General features: G+C 33.4%; 1 protein-coding gene across 1 annotated transcript in view; it reads left to right on the top strand.

Annotated features, from left to right (window-relative positions):
• The first annotated feature begins 8,628 nt into the window (after positions 1-8,628).
• LOC129231586 (uncharacterized) overlaps positions 8,629-21,467 on the top strand; it is a 270,695-nt gene continuing 257,856 nt past the window's right edge. The window contains exon 1 of the mRNA XM_054865943.1: positions 8,629-8,835. Coding sequence (XP_054721918.1) covers positions 8,746-8,835 — 90 coding nt within the window. The 5' untranslated portion in view covers positions 8,629-8,745. The remainder of the gene's footprint in view (positions 8,836-21,467) is intronic.

The following is a 21,467-nucleotide window of genomic DNA, read 5'->3' on the forward strand; positions in this document are numbered from 1 at the left end:
AAAGCGGGGCCTGGGGCGGACCGCCCCCTCCGCCCCCCCCTTCGGTACGCCACTGCCCCTACTAATAATTAATTTTATGAAAACTTTAAGTGTTATAGTCTATCTATCATGTACTATTTCTGAGAAGGAAAATAAAAATTATTCTTGAGAAGGGGGGCTGGAAAAAGAATTTCCGATAACTCTGAACTACCGATTACTCGAAGATTTTAGCCGGTACAATTTCGCTACTTTGCAGCAAAGCGTAAAAACGTTTGCGATGGAGGTAGTAATTTACAGAATGATCTTGTAATTAAAGGGCTGTGACATGTTTACTAGCCCCCCCCCCCTTTTTTTTGACGAACGCCGATTTTAAACTTTCGAACAAAAGACTTAATTTCCGCCGAACGTGAACCTCAATATGATTTGTTTGATATCATTTGAAAGCTAGTGGAGGGTGGGCCAATTCTTGGTAGATTTGACCGATTGTAGCTCAAACGATTGTTTTTGAAAATGCTGTTTAAAGATTTTTACGCCAATTCAACTTCGAGTACTTCCAATGTTTCAAAGCTTATAGTTCGCTGAAAAGTAGAATTATCTCGATGAAAAAAGTGTTGTTTTATAAGAGTTTGTCTGCTCTTTCCAAATATGTACTTATTTTGTGTTTTGATATTCGAGGAATTTCAGAAATCGTTCTTTTTCTCAGAAGTTTGTTTTTTGACTCATTTTTCTTGTAACGTAACTTGGTTACAGTTACGAATTGGACAGGATAATGGGTCCACTTCGGCCCTTCTATCACCCCCTTTTGTTTGACAAATTAGATCAAATTCGACCTGTATATACAACTTTAAGCTTTTATTTGATATAGGTTTTTATTTTTGTAAGTGGTTCTATGTAACTGTAAATAATTCTGCTTGATAACATGAACTTTGAAAAAAAAAAAAAAATGTAATTTACGAACTCTTCATATTGATTGCTCTTACGTTTTTTCGAAAATACATTGTGTATTTATTTCACGAGAATCGGAGGAAATCATTCTATTAGTTTGTACTCAACGGTTGGATGCAATTAAGTACTGGCTTTTTACACGAAAGCTAACTCTATTATTTCTACAACTAGGCACCTCTTTTTGTGGAGTAGAGAAAAACGGAAAGTAAAATTGTTATTCTTGCTTAGAAATTTTCATACATACATACCTTTAGGATTAGTGGAATGAAAAATACCATTATTTTCCGGACATGTTTTAAATAATAAATAAATATGTGTTACCTTTTAAAAAATAAGAATCGCTAAAAACAATATTTGATTGGTCAAAAAGTATTGATCTAATGGTGCGTCTCATAAGTGGCAGAATTTATTGAGGACATTAGAGTACATTCAATTATTTGGAATGATACTTATTTAATAAACAGTTTTCAAGGATCAAAGCTAAAATTTGAAGATTCATTTGAATCATTACAGCGAGCAAAAAGGTATCAACAATCTTCGATGACGTAAAACAATAATAGATTGACATCCTAATTGATAATTAAAAAGAAACTCGTTTTTAAGCACTCTGACTTTTCAGTAAATATAAAGTTTTTTGCTTATATATGTAATTTGAAATACCTTTTAATGCATGTCGTAGTAGCGGAAATACACATTAAGTCACTGCATCTCGGTATTCCTAACGATGTTGGCCCTAGCAATTCTAGATAATTGGCCCTTAAGTGAATTACACTTAAACGATTTCCGAGATAGATCCAGTACAATTAGTTGGATCGACATCGCTTAGCAAAGTAAACACTGTTCGATAATAACTACAATGTACTGCAGTAATTTGAGCGAGTGTTTATCTTATAATAGTCTTTTGAAAATTTCAAAATTTGTATATCAACTCCAAGTGTGTACAACCAGTTTTTATAAATGATGAAATCGGGAGGAAAAAATAAAAAATAAAAATTAATACTTTAGCGAAACTGAAAATTCTAACCATATTGGGAAAATATTAATGTCTCAGAGAAAAGCCCTAATAATAAAAAAATTAAACACTGTATCAGATTAGGAAAAGTTTTAATAGCTTCACGAAAACTTTGAATGCGCTAGAAAAGACCTTAACGGATGACGAGAAATTCTTATTTTCAAAGGGGAAAATACTAATGATAAAAAATTAAACACTGTAATAGATAATTAAAATTTTTAATAGCTAAACAAAAACTTCGACTACGTTAAGAGAAAATCTTAACTACTGACGAAAAATTCCTATTGCGGAAGTGAACTATACGAATGTTTAGGAAAAAAATGAAGTAGAAAAAAGAAAAATTCCGATGATTAAAGAAAGAACTCTTCATGACAAAATGAAAAAATCCTAATAAGAAGAAATTCTTAAGAATAAAGAAAAATTCTAACTCTGGAATAATCTGGATAAATGCGATCAGATAAGGAAAAACCCCCTATCCAAAACTAAAAACAATCTTATAATTTTGGAGGTATTTGCTCATAGAATGCTGTTGTTATAAAACGCATTTTGTTGCTGCTGTTTCAAGATGCGCAGTCATTTTTCTGTTCATTTCGATCAGTAAAAACGACAGATCACCCATTGTTATTAAAAAGGAAACCTTTTTTACTCGTATTCGGCAATTAAGTGTTTGATATTGGAAATAATTTCTGTAATATAATTCCTAAATGGCAAAGGCCTCCTAGGCCTCCTTGTTTATTTACTCAAGAGTCTTCAACCTGTGTTCCGTGGAACTCGAATGTTCTCTCTGGAGCATTGCTATGAGTTCTGCGAAATATCACTATTTGCTTGATCAAAATTTTAGTAAAATTTTAATTTTTATGAAATATCGATTTCCAAATGGAGGGTTGCTAGTAAAAAATAAATATAAATAAATATTTTATTTGTTGCTTATGTATATTATTCATATTTTAGAAATCAATCAAAATCCCAATAGCTACCTTTCCAATCATTACCTTATTGAGATACAGTCGACTCCCGCTACAACGCGATCCGACTTACACGAAATGGCTATAACGCGGTTTTTTCAACAGTAAAGTATTTTTGAGCTGGCGCGAATTCCTCGCCCGCAACATGAAAATTTTCGGAAGGGAACCGCGGTGTGTAAGCTTTTTTTCGTGAATGAACCTTCATCCCTTTAGCATCACTGAGAGCAGAAGTACCTACACCGTACTAGTCTTTTATCGCATATACAAATAACTACTTCTCATTTTCCATTATTTTTTTTCATTCTAAATGCGAAAGTTAACGAAATATAACGACACCTAAAAGCGCTGTTTCATCTAAAGTTGGTGAAGATAGAAAGAAAAAGAGAACGTTTCTGACAACTAAAGAAAAGGTAAAGCTTCTCGAAAAGCTGAAGCTGAACCAAAAAATGCTTCGAAGGGTAGCACAACAATTAGGTATGACGATATAAGTGAATCTTCCATACGTACAATTAAAAGTCAAGAAAAAGAAATCCATAAAAGTTCACCGAGTAATAGTATCCAAGCAAAATGCAAAAATTATGAAAATGGAAGCTGATCTTTATTGTAAATTAAAGAAACCAGAATGCCAAAGACTGAAACTTTATAAAAGAACCAATGAAGCATCTGCATTAAAAAATATATTAGAATAACGGTTTGATCACGCAGCATAAATCATCATCACTTACTTTTTTAAGTTACAAATATCATTACTGAATCAACTGTACAGTACAACTATAGGGCATTTGTTTTCCTTATTACACGCTGTACGTACGGTACTGGTTTATTTTATGTCTTTCTTTCCATTGATCATTGTTTTTGTACATCATAGCAGTATTTTATGTTGAATAAAACGGTTTTTTTTTTTAAATACAAACAAAAATTCAGTTCTTTATGTAAGAAACAGCAATGTATAGTTAGGAAAAGGTTTTTAACTGTTTAAGGCGGTGTTTACAAGTGTCTAAAATGATTGGTTATGTTTATAAAAGTTTTTACACATACCCTTTTCCACAACGCGAAATTTCGACTTACGCGAGGGGTCTTGGAACACATCCCTCGCGTAAGTCGGGACTCGACTGTATATCAATTGTTGTGATGTTTTGATATCTTGTGTGATAAAGTAAAGATGTAAATATAATTTTGTAAATTTGAGTTGAATAATGCTTTGATATCTTATTTTTTCTGCTCTTTGATCAAGTGATTCCTTTGGGGGGAAACAAAAAGTAAGTTCAAAGAATTTTCCAAAGTTTGAATATCCGTGATTTAACCAAAGTGCAAAATTGTTAGTTAGTACGTTTTATCTAAAATGGCACATGGAACAGATCACTTTCTTCCGTCATGATCATTTTTGATAAAATGACAAATACTTATGCTGCTATTACTTTGAAAAATGAAAAAAAAAAAGGAAAACTAATAATTAACTTATTGTGTATTTTTAATTACAGTACAACCTCATTTATCCGGACTAATTAGAACCAAAAGCAATCCGGATAAATGAATATTTGGATAATCCGGTAATAAGCAAAACACATTCGTAAATGAGGAGACTTATCAAACAGTTAATTCATAAAAAAATATAAACAATTCAGAACGTTTTGTTTTTGCTTAAAACTGCAAGAACAAAACAAGAACAAAGTTTATAGTCAAAAAATAAACACAGTTTTTTATTACTTTTTTTTTTAATTGTCAAAGCTGAAAACTTCCGATTCACCCCATTTTGCTGTCGTAAGATTTTTCCGGAAAGAAAGACCATTTTCATCAACGCTGATTATTATCAAAGAATAATAAAAGACTTTCTTTACAAGTAAGGGGAAATAGTGCAAAACGGGGATGTTAACATACTTCATCCTGCCGAAAAAATATTTTAGAGATTGAAACATTTCAAATTATTTTCTTTTTTCAATAGGCTTTAAACTGTCAGAACGCGAGGTGTTTAGTTCCGAAGAGTAATTTGGATGAGGTAGGAAAATATTTTTCTGGAAAGTGAGCAAAGTCCCCCATTTTGAACGATCGGTTGGGAAAAATGGAGTGCTCATATAAAATAATGAGTATTCGAAGTTTAATTTGAAAATTTATTAAGAACACTTATTAGGTTAAGAAAGTCAAGTTTAAAACAGGAATGCAAGAAAAGTGTTCACTATTGCTTCAAGCAGACATTAGTTTCCTGCAGCAAAGTAGTTAAATCTCAAATGTCACACAGAAATTTACATCGCATTTTTTTTTCATTTGTACAGGTTTCATGGGTCCAATGTCGATACTGAATCTACCCTTTAGAATTTTAACTCAGGTCATTACTAAAGATGCAAGCATCATCACTCTACAAGTCCTGATCAGATAATATCACTATTTCTTCCATTTCACTTTTCGTGGCGTATGTTCTTTAGAATGACTGTAATATCAGATACAGGCGTCCCTCGTATAACACGGTTAATTCGTTCCGTGTAGTATCAAAATCATGTTATACAAGACTTTTTCAAAAATAACTTTTTAGCTCTTTTTTTTTAACACTAATTAATCATGTACATAGTAAAAATCATGTCAATAGGTATCGTGTTGTATTGAAACTGTGTTTCGTGTTATATCGAAACCATGTAATACCAGACTTAGAAATAATGCAAATCAAGGGATGTGTACCGTGTTGCATCGAAACCAAGTTTCATAAAAACAAAGTAAAGTATTAGAGTTATTAGCAAAAATTAACAGAAAGTATTAAACAAAAATGAAATTCCATCTTTTTTAAATAAAACATTCGTGTTGTATCAAAACCATGAAGTATTAAATTCAAGTTTCGTACCGTGTACTATCGAAACCGTGTTAGAATAATCGCAAGTTTGGTACCGTGTAATATCGAAACCGTGTTGTACAAGTACCGTGTTATACGAGGGACGCCTGTAATCTATCAAATGTTGCACCTATTCCCACCATCTTGGATTTCTGAAAAAACTTTTAAAATCTTCCTAAGCCTTTTTTCCAGAAGCTGTTTCAGAAAACAGCCTCTTCTGTTTAGCTTCCTTCATCTTTCTTTCTATTAGTGTTTTACTCTCTATGAGTGTTCTGGGTCTCTTCTGAGTGTTATGAAAGAAAGATCAAGTAAATGATTTATATATAAAGGAAATCAAATGATCATAACGCAACTTCATGTTCATTATTTCAAATAAATATGCTAACTTTTTAGATATGGTATATTTAATTAGAATTCGGTGCATCAATATGACAATTGAAAAATTCGAAGCAAATTTCTCTTCATTTTTCAAAAAATTGTTTTATTTTTATGTGTTAAGGCAAACAATCAACTAAAAATCCGAACTAAAAATAAAACCTTAAAAAAAATCATCAAATTTTAATTATAATAATAATTCGAGTTAAAGGTGGAATTAGCATTTTATAGCTTTGATGATTTTTTTATAAATTTTTTTTTATCTAAGTGCGTTTGGCTGAATTTTTTATGCAAACTTTTACACTTATCTGTTACACATATCAAGAATAATATTGTTTGTAAAATAAAATTTCATTATTATTTTTATATAATTGCAAATTTGTAGCTTGTAAACTACTTTTGGAGCGCAGTTTTCTAAAGGTGGCCGAAATATTCAAATCACATTAAAATGAGGAGAAAAAAAAAAAAAAAAAAAACGCTCGGCAAAGTTTTTATTTCGAAAAAAGGAAGATAATGTTCAATTAAAAGTACTTAATTACTAAAATATTACAAGGAAAAAAAATACAATCAACACTTTTCGAATCCTGTGCTGCCCATGGCTTCATCTGACTTGAACAAAACTTAAAAAAAAAAAAAAAAAAAAAAAAATGTAGGAAATTGTGCAATGATAAACAAATAATTTACTACAGTGGAGCACCGAAAATTATGGGCATGGGGTTGACTGCCCCATTGAGATTCTTAGGGATGTTAATTTGAGAGGGTTTTTAATCTCATTTGGGGGAGAGGATCGGCTCTTGTACTGGGATGGAGGTATTCCGTAGCTTTTGAGGGGTGCACCATTACTCTTAGAAGGAGGCGGGATGAGCACATCCGACTGTTGTGTGACTTTTCCAACCTCTCTCCTCGAAATAAATTGTAGTTTTGTGCAACGAAATCCGGTGCTAAATGCATACTTAGTCGTCATTTGAGCAGCTACAAAAATCATTATTTCACTCTACGATGGAACAAACACGCTTTTGAAAGAATTAAAAAAAAAAAAAAAAAACTTTATATTATTATACTTTTTTTTTTTTTTTCACATTGACTTTCCTGAAACAAAAATTCGCAATATTTCAATATTTTCCTTTTATAAAGTGGGTGGGGCTCACATCAGAAATTACTGAAGGAAAATGGTTATGCACAAGACCACTAGCGCAGTCAGAATTTCTTCCTGGTAGAAGGAGTTCATAACAAATCAGAATTATCTCTTGGGGGTGCTTTGGTCGTATATTTAAAAATATATATGCATTGCGATAGTAGGATTCTCAAAATTTCTAGAATTCACAGGTTCTGGAGAGGAGGGGGCGAGCTTAACCCCTTCACTGTACCTATTCAAGGACATTTGTTTGGCTTACTTGAGATTTAGTATAATGTACTTCAAAACAAAATGCAATGTACTTCGATAAAAATTCTCAGAAATTTGATTTTTTATTTTTTTTTGGATTTTTAGTGGAATTTTCATACAAACTCGCTAACATGAAGATGAAGAAATTTTCATTTAAAAACTTTTTTTCATAGTTTTAAATTTCTACAAAATTCTTTACAACAGACATTACAATGTGTTTTGTATATTGTGTGGAGGCTTTTTTGTTTTATTTATTTTATGTGAAATAAATGGAGAAAAATATTAAGCCTTTGAAATTAAATGTAATTTTGCGTCTTTTTTAAAGGAATACACTTTAATTTATAGGGTTCTAGCAAACCTGAACCCGTCCCATTTCATTCCAAGGCAGTCCCGTCACTTCAGATTTTTACAAGGGACCAAAGAGTGACCCAATGGTCAATGTATATTATATTTAAAAACAAAAACCACACCCACAAAAATGTAAATACATTAATTTCTCGAAGTAGAGGGGGGGGGATCAGCCCCTCTGACCCCTCTAAATATCGGGTCAGTCCCAAGGGAAAATTTTATGTGATTAAATATCTCTAAAAAAAATAAGTATCAGATATTTAAATTTACATTTTCCAGTGACCACTGCGCGGAATTACAGAACGTAGAAAGGATGACAAAAACATTAAATTTAATTCCGATCACGTTTTTGATTAAAAAAAAAGTTTAATAGGTTTTATTATATCGCCCTATGTTTTTATCAGTTGAATATAAAAAACTTTCCTCCAGCTGTCTTGATTGAGCATGCACGCCAAGAGAGAAAAAAAGGGATACATGCTACTTTTTGGCGACACTTCATTCAGCTGCAACTGTAGGTACAGTAGCCAACCTCCACTAGAGGGCGGGTCACACATACGAGCCTGCTCTCTTCGTTACGTTTGTATCCTTACGCTTCATTCAACATTTCTTAACTATTTACTTTCTGTATACATGCAAGTTAGTAAGTAATGTAAAGAAATGATATCTACTTTACTGACGTAAATCTTGCATATTTTCCCGATTCATCGAAAACGAATTTGATCAGCGAAAGTTTCCTGCATTCCTTCCGAACTCTTTTTCTTTTGAACATGCGTTTTGTATTTGAGTTCATGATACGGTTCTCAGTCAACAAGGCGTCATGGTTCGAAATGCTCCCAGACTGTTGAAGGGTCAGGGTAGGACGTAGTTTCCTCGTGGTCAATGTAAACATTCAAGGCGTTAACTCTTCAGCCCCAGTGTGATGGATTTCCAGTCTGCAATGGAAACATTTGCAGAGGCATGGGTGGCAGCCCACACCCAGACCCCCTTGACTGAAGCTGCAGAAACACAGGTCAGTAGAATGATCTTTAAATAATCAAGGTTGCTCAAACCTATTTTACATCTTACTTGCTCTGAGTTCCATAAGTAATTACCATCATCACAAGCTAACTATTGCTTAATATTAACTGTAACCGCTAATAGCACTGTTTCTGTAATTTGCTTTGCCCTTGGTGTAGATGCACATGCGACTTTTCTATGCCGCTTGTGTGACTTGCTCTCGAATCTCCTCGATTGAGTACGATTCATGCAAACCTTTCTGAACGATATATGTTCTAAATGAGTCTGTTTTCCGATATAGGTATAAGATTTAACTAGAAAATCCTTCTAATTTCTCTATTACTGATTAACACGAAAGGGTTACAGTGGTTGCTTAGGCATGGACTGTCAAGGTCAGCAACTCCCGGTGTTTATCATCTCTCTGTATAAAATACCTCCTTTTTTGTTCAATGTTAGCTGCAACATAACACGCTGCTTTTGATCAACAAGAGCAGCAACTTTAAACGCCTAATTTTCATATCCTGGCCAGCAGCAGTAGTTAGAACTCATTGTTTACATTCGTTGTCAAGTACAACACGCTTAGGTATCGTCTGCTACGGTTCAAATCTCGAAGTCGTTCTATGTTGTTGTTCTATCTCTCGAGATTTATATTTGAAATTCGAATTGCAAAAGCTTATTACAAGTTTGGACTCTAATAATACACTCGATTATTTACATGCTATATCATTGACATTGATAAATGCTGTGCTGTCATAATCTGAATTAAAGTACCCTCACCATGTACACATTTTCAGTTTTTGGTCATTTAGAAACTATTTTGATTTCATTATCAATTCTTTGAAATTTTTAATAGCTATTATTTTTCACTGAAAGGACATTTAAACTTTTTTGTTTATGTTTTGAAAGTTTCACTCTATACTTTCTCTGAACAATTTAATCACTATATATTTATTTTCTTCTGTTATATTTTGCTAAGCGTTGTAAATTGTAATTTGCTAGGTTATTTGAAAAGCTTATTGAAAGTTCCCAGAAGCTAGGCATTTATTAGTGGGAATTTTAATATTATTTGAACTTTTTTTGCATTTGGTTATGTTTTGAGGCTAGGATTAGTTTAGTTAAAAGTGCATTTTATACCTTTACTTCTGCTATTATATTTGCTTTTATGTTGCATTTTGGAAAACTTAAAATTTGCAGCTTCATAAGTTTAATTGTGCTATTATTGTTCTTGAACCTATATATGATTTTTGAATGACAAACTTGCAGTTCTAGGTCTCTAGAAAGTTTTCTTAAGTTTCACAAATGTTTCAAGATTTTAATGTTCTCATAGCATTATACAATCAACTCCCACTACAACGCAATTCGACTTGCGCGAAATGGCTTTAATGCGAATTTTTCACGAGTAACCAATTTTAGAGCTAACGCAAAAATCCACACGAAAAATCCACAACACGAAATTTTTTGGAAGGAATTATCGGCTTCGTTATTGGCTACTAAAATATTGATTTCGTGAATGTTATTATATCCCTTTAATCAACACTGTCGGCAAAAGTTCTCACGCCAAACTAGTCTACACATCGCGATGTTAGTGCATCAAATAACCACTCAGCGGCTTTCATTTATTCATTTTTTTCATTCTAAATATTAAAGTTGATGAAATAAAAGTCAAAACAGAAAGATATCTGTAAAAGTTCAGAAATCATCATTATCTTCATTTTTTAACTCATAAATATTGTTACTGTATTTACTATACAGTATTATTATAGTGCAGCATTTCATTTATTACGACATACTGTGCGAACTGTGTTGTTTTATTTTACGTTTTCCCCTCCCATTGTTCTTTCATTTTGTGCATCTATAGTATTTAATGTTGAATCAAAGTTTTTTTTATAAATACAGTAAAATTTCAGTTATATATGTAAGAAAGTGTAGCTTTTATAGTTGAGAAATGCTTTTTTAAAGCAGTTTGAGGGGTGTTTATAAGTGTCTAAAAGAATTTGGTATGCTTCTAAAAAGTTTGTATACATATATTTTTCCACAACGCGAAATTTCGACTTACGTAAGGAGTCTTGGAACGTATCCCTCGCGTAGGTCGGGACTTGACTGTATTTATATCAGTTATTATATATTTACTTATCATCAGGCCCGTCAATTCCAACGGGGTCGGGGATTAACGGTATATACTCGGTACACATTATATCATAAAGCAAAAAAAATCACACGTACATATAAGTAGGGCTAAAATCTATTCCTAGACATTCCTATTTCCCCCCCCCCCCCCTTCTCTCCCAATGACTTCAAACCTTTCAAGGTCACCAAAACCTGACTACTTGAAATCTAATTTTTGAATCAACATTACCTATTTCTTTAAACCTATGCTACTTACTGATTTTTAGTTTTAGATGATTTACGCTTGTAAACGTGTGTTCAAAATGTCCCCTCTCCTTTGCATTTTTGGTCTAACCTTGCTTGACCTGTTTCAGTTAACCTGTTCGCACAATTTGCTCGCGTATGTGTGCAATCCATTTGCAGTAAAGAGGTATTCTTTTTTGGCTTTTACATACACTTTTATACACTGTTATCATTAGATCTATAGTTTAAATATCATGCAAGTGTTTTTGATCTTTTTAAAACTATTACATACACTAGTCATTTTATTTTTACTTTGCCGATTAAACGTGAATTATGTTCTTGTTGTAAAGTCACTCCTGTACTATAGTAATAAAAATTTAATTATATTGGAAAAGAACGAAAATTTGGTTTCATTTTATGTATTTAAGCATTTCATATTTTCTGTAGCCAAATGGGTAAACTTGAGACCAATCTTGCATAATACAGACGAACGCACAAACGGCGTTCGCAGAAAATTTTTGGCTCTGCAGAAATTTTTTTTAAACTACCAACGTTATTTTTTTAAAAAAAAAAAGAAAGAAAGAAAAGAAAAGGAAAAAAAAAGAATTTTTTTTTTAAAATCCCACATTTTATTTCTGTTTCTTCCAAATCTTATGCAAAATTAATCTAAAAAATAATGATTTCTTCTTGAAATGGTGATCATAGTACGCTAATTACTTAAAAACAAAGGAGTAAACGGTGGTCGCAAAAAGACTGCTTCTACTTTGACTAAATGGTTTTTTATTTTACATAGCCTGAATCGCGTAAGAGGAAAATTCAAGCTACGTAAAATAAACAACTTTACAGACTAAAGAACGATCTCTATTGGTGAATCCTGCTGTAAATTGATTTTCAGTGCGTTGGCCTTGACAGAGAAAAAAAAGCACTGATCATTCCGCGGCAGCGTATCATCCGTACTTCATTAATTTTAAACTTTTTTAACTGATAATATGCAGGAAAATGCGGTATTTATTTTTGCAGAAATACTTAACTGATGACAAATAGTAGCTTTTGTTGATTTTTTTACAAAATAAAATATCTTCATAAAATTTTTAAGTAAAAAAAAGGTAGCTCTCATGTTTTAACAGATCTACTATTAAAATGAAAATAATAATGATGATCATGTGATTGATATTAGACAAAAAATAATGGTTAATGGTACTTCAGCTGGTGAAAAGTAAGCGTAAACTATGGTATTGCAAAAAAAATTTTAAACATTTTTTTTCACCTTTTTCATATTTTAATATAAATTAAGGTTGACTTATGCAAAATTATTATTTGCAGAAAATTTTCCAGCTAGGATTTGTGTTCGCAGAAAGCATTTCATTTTATCTAAGTCTGCTTGAGACTATGTTTATTTTAAAATTGCAACCTAAGTTAAACCCTTAACCTACGATTTAAATTTCAGTGCTCTGGACCAAAACGTAAACAAGATCAGGGATCTTTCAAGCCATTCCATGGTTCACCAAATTGATTCTTAACAAAACACTCCTAACTTGCAGAATGATAACGAATGAGTAAGATGGTAACTGCTTCAACCCCTTGACTTACAGCTATATGCAAGACGTTTGGGCTATGCCTATGATTTTTACAATTGGCCTGATTGATGTACTATAGGCCAGGCCTATTATATAATCAGTTTGGACTTGAATGCAAAACTTGTCTCACATTTACATTTAGGTTAAGGGGTTATTATCAGTGGTGTTATCTAACAACTTTTTGTGTGATTTATTCATTTTTAAAAATCTGTTGCTAAAACTGAATATATTCAGTCCAGGTTTTGTATAATTATCCTGCTTTTTGTTAACATATATACCTTTTTAAGTAATATGTTTATTGGGTTAATGAATCAGTTATGCTATATTTTAAGATAATTGCTGCAGTTTGAGTCAGAGTTCAAATTTTTGTCAGCAAAAAGGTACTTTTGCTGGGACGGTGGAACCCCCCCCCCCCCCCCCCCCGAGAAAAATGGAAAAAATGTAGAAAACCTTATTGCAAATCAAGTTGCATTAAATTCTGTTAATTAAGAAATAACAAGCATATAAACAACACACTGTAAGTAAATATTGTAGTTTTCTGTTTTATTGTTAATTATATTAATTTATAACTTGAAAAAAATAAGCATGTATTTGTAATAGCAATAATTTTAAATCTCTGCTAACACATATTTCAACATATATGGGTCATTCTCCAGAAAACCTAACTTTTGTACACAAATAGTTTTCAATTTCGAAAGCTTTTGTTTTCTTTTTATTTCATCCTTACATGAAAGTGTTACTTACTACAAGTAACCATAAACAATGGCCCGGCTAGGTTCCAATTATTTTACTCATACATAAAAAAATACTTAAAAAATGCCTTGTTCATAGAAATAAAAAAAAAGAAAAGAAAAAAACTTTTATTATTTAAAAATGAAAGCAAATTTAATATCAAAGTACAGTCGGATCTCGCCAGTGCCAGATTAAGCCAGCGCAGGGCCTGTAGCAAATGTTGCCAAAGAGCCCTTGTTTTCGTATGCTAGTAAATAATAGTGAACTTCTTCATGGACACTTATAATACACTTACGCATACATACAAGTGGATATCATTTTAGAAGGTTATGACCCCCTTATACTCGCATTGCCCCTCGTCTCACCGTTACTACGCGTTTTTGGTGCCTTTAATCTCAAAAGCGTATTTTTTAACAATCTAAAAAGAGGGGGTTCGGGGGTTTTCCCCCGTGAAATTTTAGATATTTCAGTTCTAAAAACACAGTTCTAACGATCTCTGAGGACATTAGTTGGAGCGGAGGGTCGGGGGGCGGGGCTCTTATTTTGTACAAAACTGAAGTCAAAAAAGTGAATTGTATCCTATTTTAGGTTAGGTTAGAGAAAGAAATCGGGTTCACAGGGATTTTCTCCAAGCAACCTTTCAAAATTAAAGTTCTATAACGGGAATTGTAGATGATCTTTAATGGATGTTGGTGGAAAGGAGGAGAGGGAAGGGGAGAGTAAGGAGGTCCCCCCCGGAAAGTTTTTGAATTTATAATTGTAAAAACGCATTTTTAAGCCGAAAATTTCTAACATTTTAGACTCTAAAACAGTGATTTTATACAATCTTCGGTGATTTGGGGGTGGGGTGGGGGAGTTCAAAAGCTTTCCTCTGGAGATTTTTAGAAATTGAAGTGTTGAAAACGTATTTGTATGCCATCGCTGGTACCGATTCAGTACGGGATGGGGTTCAGGGACTATACCAGGCAACCCGGAAAATTTTCGAAGTTGAAGTCCTAAAAATAAACTTTTGACCGTCATTAACAATGTTCGACGGAAAGGGGTATTCTCCCACGGACACTTTTCAAAATTATAGTCCGAAATGTGCAATTGCAAGCCATCTTAGATGAAGTTATAAGGGAGGAATCGAGTTCGGGATTTCACTCACAGAACTATTTTCCAATTGAAGTTCCAGAAGCAATTTTAGCCGGTTTTAGATTATGTTAGAGGATATTCTCCTTGAATTTTTATGAATTTCAAGTTTGAATAATAAAGTTCTAGACTACTATATGGTGATGCAAAAGCAATGGGTTAGGTTTGAGGACTTCCTCACTGCCTCCTTTGCTACACCGTCTTTGATTTTTTTTTTTTTTCAGTACAAATATTTCGGGAAACTCTGCCCCACTATTTTGTTACAGAAACATTTAATTGTTAATGATTTCCATAGTAATAGAAATTTTCAATTTCCACCCTAATATTTCATTAGTGTAAGAGAAAAATGGTTGCAGCTTCAGTAGACTTTTTTTAACATTATAGACAAAAGTGATATTTTGCAGGAACACTTTTCCTGCTTTATTTAGTTTTAAATACCGTGTTCCTGAATCTCTTGATAAATCTTTGTTTTAGTTTTGTTTTTTACCTTCGAACATTGAAAACTACTGGTGTGAATTTTCATTACAATATTTTAAATATATTTCTCTTTCTGTTTAAATTTGTATGCAATCTGAAACATCTTCCGCCGTTCCATTACATTTTGCTATGACTTGCGCCTCCCTCGATATTTTAATTAAAGGAAAGTAGAAATATAAATCGGTTTGGGGTCCGTTAATGCCAACCAAGCTAAGGTCTAATTCCCTTGAATTTAGTGGAGCTTCGTACTCGGTCAAAACCTAAATGTGTGAAAGTTTGACTTGTAATCATGAAATAGTTTTTATCACTAAATACACACACATGAAGCTGAGGTAGTGACTACTCTTATCAGGTCCTGATTACTGAATAGGCCAACTAGGCTGTGGTCCAGGGCCACCACTTTTTAGGGTCCCCCAAATGGCTGATTTTTTTTTCTTTTTTTTACCAATGCCTAAAAGAAAAGGTTGACAGAACTGGGGCCCCAAAAAATTTTTTGCCCTATTGCCTCCCGATATCTTAATCGGACCCTGATTCTCATGTGAGTTTGAAGGCTCTTACAGTCTCCAAAAGATGCAAAAAGCCCTCTCCCACTTCAACATCGATGATAATGGTCAGGATGATATTATCCCGTATACGTTACGAGTTTACGCTTAATGAAAAAATACGATTTATAATTTACCTGAACATTTATTTTTTCTGACAAAAGCTAGATCTAAATCACGAGAGGGAGAGACAGAAAAGTGCAATCTAGAAAGTTATTTAATTTTTTTCAGGAATTTTTTTCTCATGGCACGGGGCCCCCAGAAGCGCGGGGCCCGTAGCATTTGCTACTTCTGCTCTATGGCTAATTCGGCCCTGGATCTCACTACAATGCAATCCGATTTACACGAAATGGCTATAACATGAGTTTTTCCTAAGTAATGAATTTTTTCATTGCTGCAGCAAATTGCTCGCCTGCAACATGAAATTTTTTGGAAAGGAGTGGCGCCGGAGTGTTAGGATAGGCTTCGTTGACACTAAATATTGGTTTTGTGAATGGACTTTCATCCCTTTAGCATCACTGAAAGCGGAAGTTCACACACTGTATTAGTCTAAACCAAAACAATGCTTAGCTTTAGTTTATACACATAACCGCTCCGATTCTTATTGTTTTTGTTTTCGTTCTACATATGAACGTTGATAAAATAGAATGGCTCCCAAACGTGCTTTTTCATCTAAAGTTGACGAAAGTGGAAAGAAAATGAGAAAGTTTCTGACCATAGAAGAAAAGGTCAAGATTATTGATAGGCTTGAACAATTAAAAAGTGGATCAAAGGTAGCACTGCAATTAGGTATGAGGGAGTCTTCAATACTTGTTTTTAAAATTCAAGCAAAATACAAACATCATGAAAATAGAAGCTGCTCTTTCATTGTGGCTTAAAGAGCCCAGAAAGAGCGGTGGTTCCCACTCTGCATAAACCATCATCTTCATCACTGTCCCCCGACCCACAAAGAAAGGGGGTTATAAGTTTGACGTGTCTGTGTATCTGTGTGTCTGACTGTGGCACTCTAGTGCCTAAACGGAGGGACCGATTTTGAAAAATAAAAATATACAAATACAAATGTGTCGACCAGCAACAGGCTCTGGGCCCAGCTAGACTGGTCCTAGTCAATTTACAATCCCCAGTGAAGATCAATGGCCCTCTTAAAACTGTCAACTCCCTTGCTCATTACCACCTCTTCCGGTAAACTGTTCCAAGGTTCCACTACCCTGCTAAAATAATAATTTTTCCTACCATCCATGTTAGCCTGAGATTTAAATAGCTTAAAACAATGACCCCTTGTCCTGTTTTCAGTGCTAAACTTCAGCCCCGTAACATCTTTCATTTTAATAAATTTAAACAACTGAATCATGTCCCCTCGGTCTCTTCTTTGCTCAAGACTGTACATTTTTAGCCTTCTAAGCCTGGAATCATAGTCTAAGTGAGAAAGTCCATTTATTAGCCTTGTAGCTCGCCTTTGAACCCTTTCCAATACATTAATGTCTTTCTTAAGATAAGGAGACCAAAACTGAACAGCATACTCCAAATGAGGTCTTACCAAACTTCTATATAAGGGCAGAAGAACTTCTTTAGATTTGTTTGAAATAGATCTATTGATAAACCCAAGCATCTTATTGGCCTTGTTACTAGCAATGCTGCACTGCTGGCTAAACTTTAAATCCTGACTTATTAAGACCCCCAGATCAGTAACTTTGTCTGCCTGACTAATGACTGAACCTTGCAAATAATAACTTGTACACTTATTTCCATGCCCTAAATGTAGCACTTGACATTTCCCAACATTAACAGCCATACCCCATTTATCAGCCCACTCCGTAATATGATCTAGATCCTCTTGCACCTGTTTTGCTTGTTCTTCATTTTCTACAGTCCCCATAACTTTGACATCATCAGCAAAACAATTCATGTTCCCAGAAATATTTTTGTGAATATTGTTCATAAAAACAATGAACAAAACAGGCCCTAACACTGATCCTTGAGGAACCCCGCTTAAAACCTCACTCCAATTAGAATAATTTCCCCTTACAACTACCCTTTGTTTCCTTCCGGTCAGCCAGTTTTTTACCCAAATGAAGTTTTTTACCCCAAATTTTCCCTCCTACTCCTATATCAGCTAATTTGCTAAGTAGAGCAACATGCGGTACCTTATCGAAAGCTTTTTGAAAATCAATGTAAACAACATCTACAGGCTTCTTATTGTCCAAAGCCATGGTAACTTTGTCATAGAAATGTAATAAATTAGTTGCACAAGATTTACCTTTCCTAAAACCATACTGAAAACTAGTCAATAGATTATTAGTCTCTAGAAAATTTACTATCTTAATTTTTATCAATGTTTCAAAAATTTTGCAAACCACCGAAGTTAGACTCACAGGTCTATAATTTCCTGCACTCCCTTTAGACCCTTTCTTGAAGAGCGGTGTAATGTTAGCCAGCTTCCAGTCCTCTGGCACTGTCCCCGAGTTATAAGAAGCATTGAAAATATTTATGATTACATCTGCTAATTCCTTCGCACATTCAACTAAAATTTTTGGATAAATATTATCAGGTAGAGTTGATCAAGAGTGTTCTTAACTGGGTTGCATCTTTGGATGACATTAATTAACAAAGATATTAATTAAAAACCTCAAAGGTTTTTCGTGATTTTTGCAGTGAAAACATAGTTAAAAAATTTAAAATTTAATACCAAAATAAAAAAATTTCCTGCGTCTCATAGAATGTGTTTGGAACTTCCATGTTTCGTAGAATGGAAATTATATCATTTTTTTAAAAGTAAATTTTAATAACCGCTAAGCCTTTATTCACACGATTGATAACCGAATTCATTGTTGGCCGACAGGGAAATAAAACGCAATGATTAAAAATTTTTATCTGTTGACAGTTTCTTTTTAATAGCAAATAAAGTACTGGACATTGATTTTTAATAGTATAAGGCTTTTAAAAGGATTTAAAATTTTTCCTATTGATTCTACAGTTGCGACTCAGTCGGGGTTTTTTTAATTTTTTAATTTTATCGTTCCTTGTCCCTCTTAATTCTACATTTGTGACTCAGTCGAGGGTTTTGAAATTTTTAATTTTAGTTGCTTGTTTTAAAAATTAAGTTTACTATATCTACTGTTCAGTGTTATATAATGCAGTAATGTATTTAATGTAAGTACCGTACTGTTTTAATTCATGTCTCTCACTGATCATTGATTTTGTGCTTCATAACAGTAATTTATGGAAACGCTTTTACTAAAATGCAGTAAAAAGTCTGTTCTTTGTAAAAGAAACTGTAATATATTGTTAAGAAATGGTTTTAAATAATTTGAGGTGTGTTAACAAATGTCTGAAATAATTGGGTATGCTTATAAAGTATTTCTAAACATACGTTGTTCCACAATTTCGACTTGCACGAGTTGTCTTAGAACGCATCCCTCACATAAGCCGGGATTCGACTGTAGTAATTTTGTTAATTGTGCAAGCAATCAGCTATTTTAATAATCAATAAATAAGTACATATGTTTAATTAAACAAGTTATTAAGCACCATAAACAGTTGCACAAGATGTGGGACATGCCACGGAGGTGAGAATTCACGCATGTTGTGAACCAAAAATATACTAAAATAAAAATTGTTATTAAAAAATTGTTGGCAGGTTTAAATAGATATATTTTTGACGAAATTAAAAATCATTATTAAATGAATTGTTCCTTGCAGTTTTCACTGTAAAAGGCGTGTGACAGAAAAGTTTACTTTTTGAAGAATGATCCATATATCATCATGAAAGCATTACTTTGAATTTTTCTTGAAATCAAAATGCATTCTTAATCTAGTAATTTTGTATTCAACCGTTTTTGTTTTTGGAGTTTAGTTCATCCCTGCATCGTAACAGTCATTGTTTTTTTATTTGAAAAACAAGCAAATTAAACTGAAAAAGATTTACCGATATTCGTGTAGTTATCCTGTACACCACGAATCCCACCAAATTTAAGCTTTTCATTTTGTCAGTAGAGTTCCCATTCATTTCAAGAAACTGAACTCCCGTGTGTCTCAGCTAATTAATGTTGGGGTTATCATTTTGAATATATTGAAAAGCATGGATAATTTAATGTTGGCCCTCTAAAACATAAACAAAGTGATGTACAATAATCCTCTTTTCACTACATTCCGTGAGCGTAAAAAGTTACTTAGGGACTCTCTACAGCCTACTTTGGCTCTCGAAGCTTACTCTTGGGCTTCCAACAATTCATTTCCATTTCTATATTAAGGGGATACGGGGGTTTCAATTTTTTTTAAAGTGATTTTCAATGAATTTCTTTAAAATTTTCAGCATAGTTACGTGATGCTAATACCAACTCAAATATAAAATTTCATTGAATTATTTTAAAAATTAATTTTTTTTTAAATTTAGATTTTTATAACACTTTTGTCATATTACTCCTTCAAACGAAAATTCATCAAATTTATAAAATACTAGCTAAATATGATACGTAAAACAACCGAAATTAGGATGTGGGAATTACTTTTTCAAAATTTTGTGGTAAAGATAAATAATGAGAAAAAAAGCCAAAAATTAGACGTTTTCAATAAAATATGTTCATATTTCAATAAAACATAGCAAATATACTCCACAAAACTGATCAAACAGAAAAATCTTTCACTACAAAATGTTAACAAACCACTTTAATACTTGGCATAAAATTTTCAGCAAATTCAAATAATAATTCGGTTGCCAGGAGCAATTTGAATTTTGTAATTATGTCAAAATTTGGTTTTGAGGAAATCAACATTTTCTGTTTTACTATTGCAAATTTCATTATTGAATAAACAATTTTGTTTTTAATACAAATTCACCACAAATAAGGTCTTATGATTCATTAGAAATGGTATTAGTGTTAAAAATTTAAATATTATATGCTTTTTTTTACTCATGCATTTTATATGCATTTGTTAGTTAAAAAAAAGGAGTGTGTGGCTCCCACAAAAAGTGTTATAACTTCGCCAGTTTTCCACCGATTCAGTTCTTTCTCTTTTTTTTAAACGGTTCAGCTAAAAGTTTAGTTTTTAGAAATATAATGAATGAAAAAAGTTTGTTTGACCAATTTTCACTCATCTGAAAGCCCCTTATCGCCTTAAGTAGAAATTCATTTACTCAAAATGTAATGACTCAGTTCATCTTTTGTTTGATGCAATACTATTTGTTTTCGTAAAAAACTAAGCTACTTGTTTATAGAAATTCATTTACCTTTTTACACTACTGCATCAGCTGGGATGTTCAAAAAGTGAGGCAAGAACACAGTCCAGTCACATTAATGTGACCATCTGTCAAAAGCCAGAATAACCACCTTTCGCAGAGCGGACTGCTGCGAGACGTGCAGGAAGAGAGTCACTTAGGTCCCTGAAGGTGTTCTCTGGGATGTTGAGCCTTGCCGACTCTAATGCCGTGGCCAGCTGCGCTAGATTACGCGGTTGAGGATCCATGGCGCGAACAACTCGATCGAGATGGTCCCACAGATGCTCGATTGGGTTTAAGTCAGGTGAGTTTGCTGGCCAGGGGAGGACGGTAAACTCATCCTGGTACTCTTCGAACCACGCACGTACACTGGCAGCTGTATGGCACCTCACGTTGTACTGCTGGAAGATGCCATCATCCTGAGGAAAAACAATGCGCATGTAGGGGTGGACATGGTCCGCAGGGACAGATGCATACTTGTATTGATCCATCGTGCCTTCCACAATGATCAGTGAACCCAGAGAATGCCAGGAAAACATTCCCCAGACCATAATGCTCCCGCCTCCAGCTTGGACCGTTCCGGCAATGGTTGCAGGGTGGTTCCTTTCAGAGGTTCCACGCC

This window comes from Uloborus diversus, chromosome 10, assembly GCF_026930045.1.
Source record: "Uloborus diversus isolate 005 chromosome 10, Udiv.v.3.1, whole genome shotgun sequence".
Lineage (NCBI taxonomy): Eukaryota > Metazoa > Arthropoda > Arachnida > Araneae > Uloboridae > Uloborus > Uloborus diversus.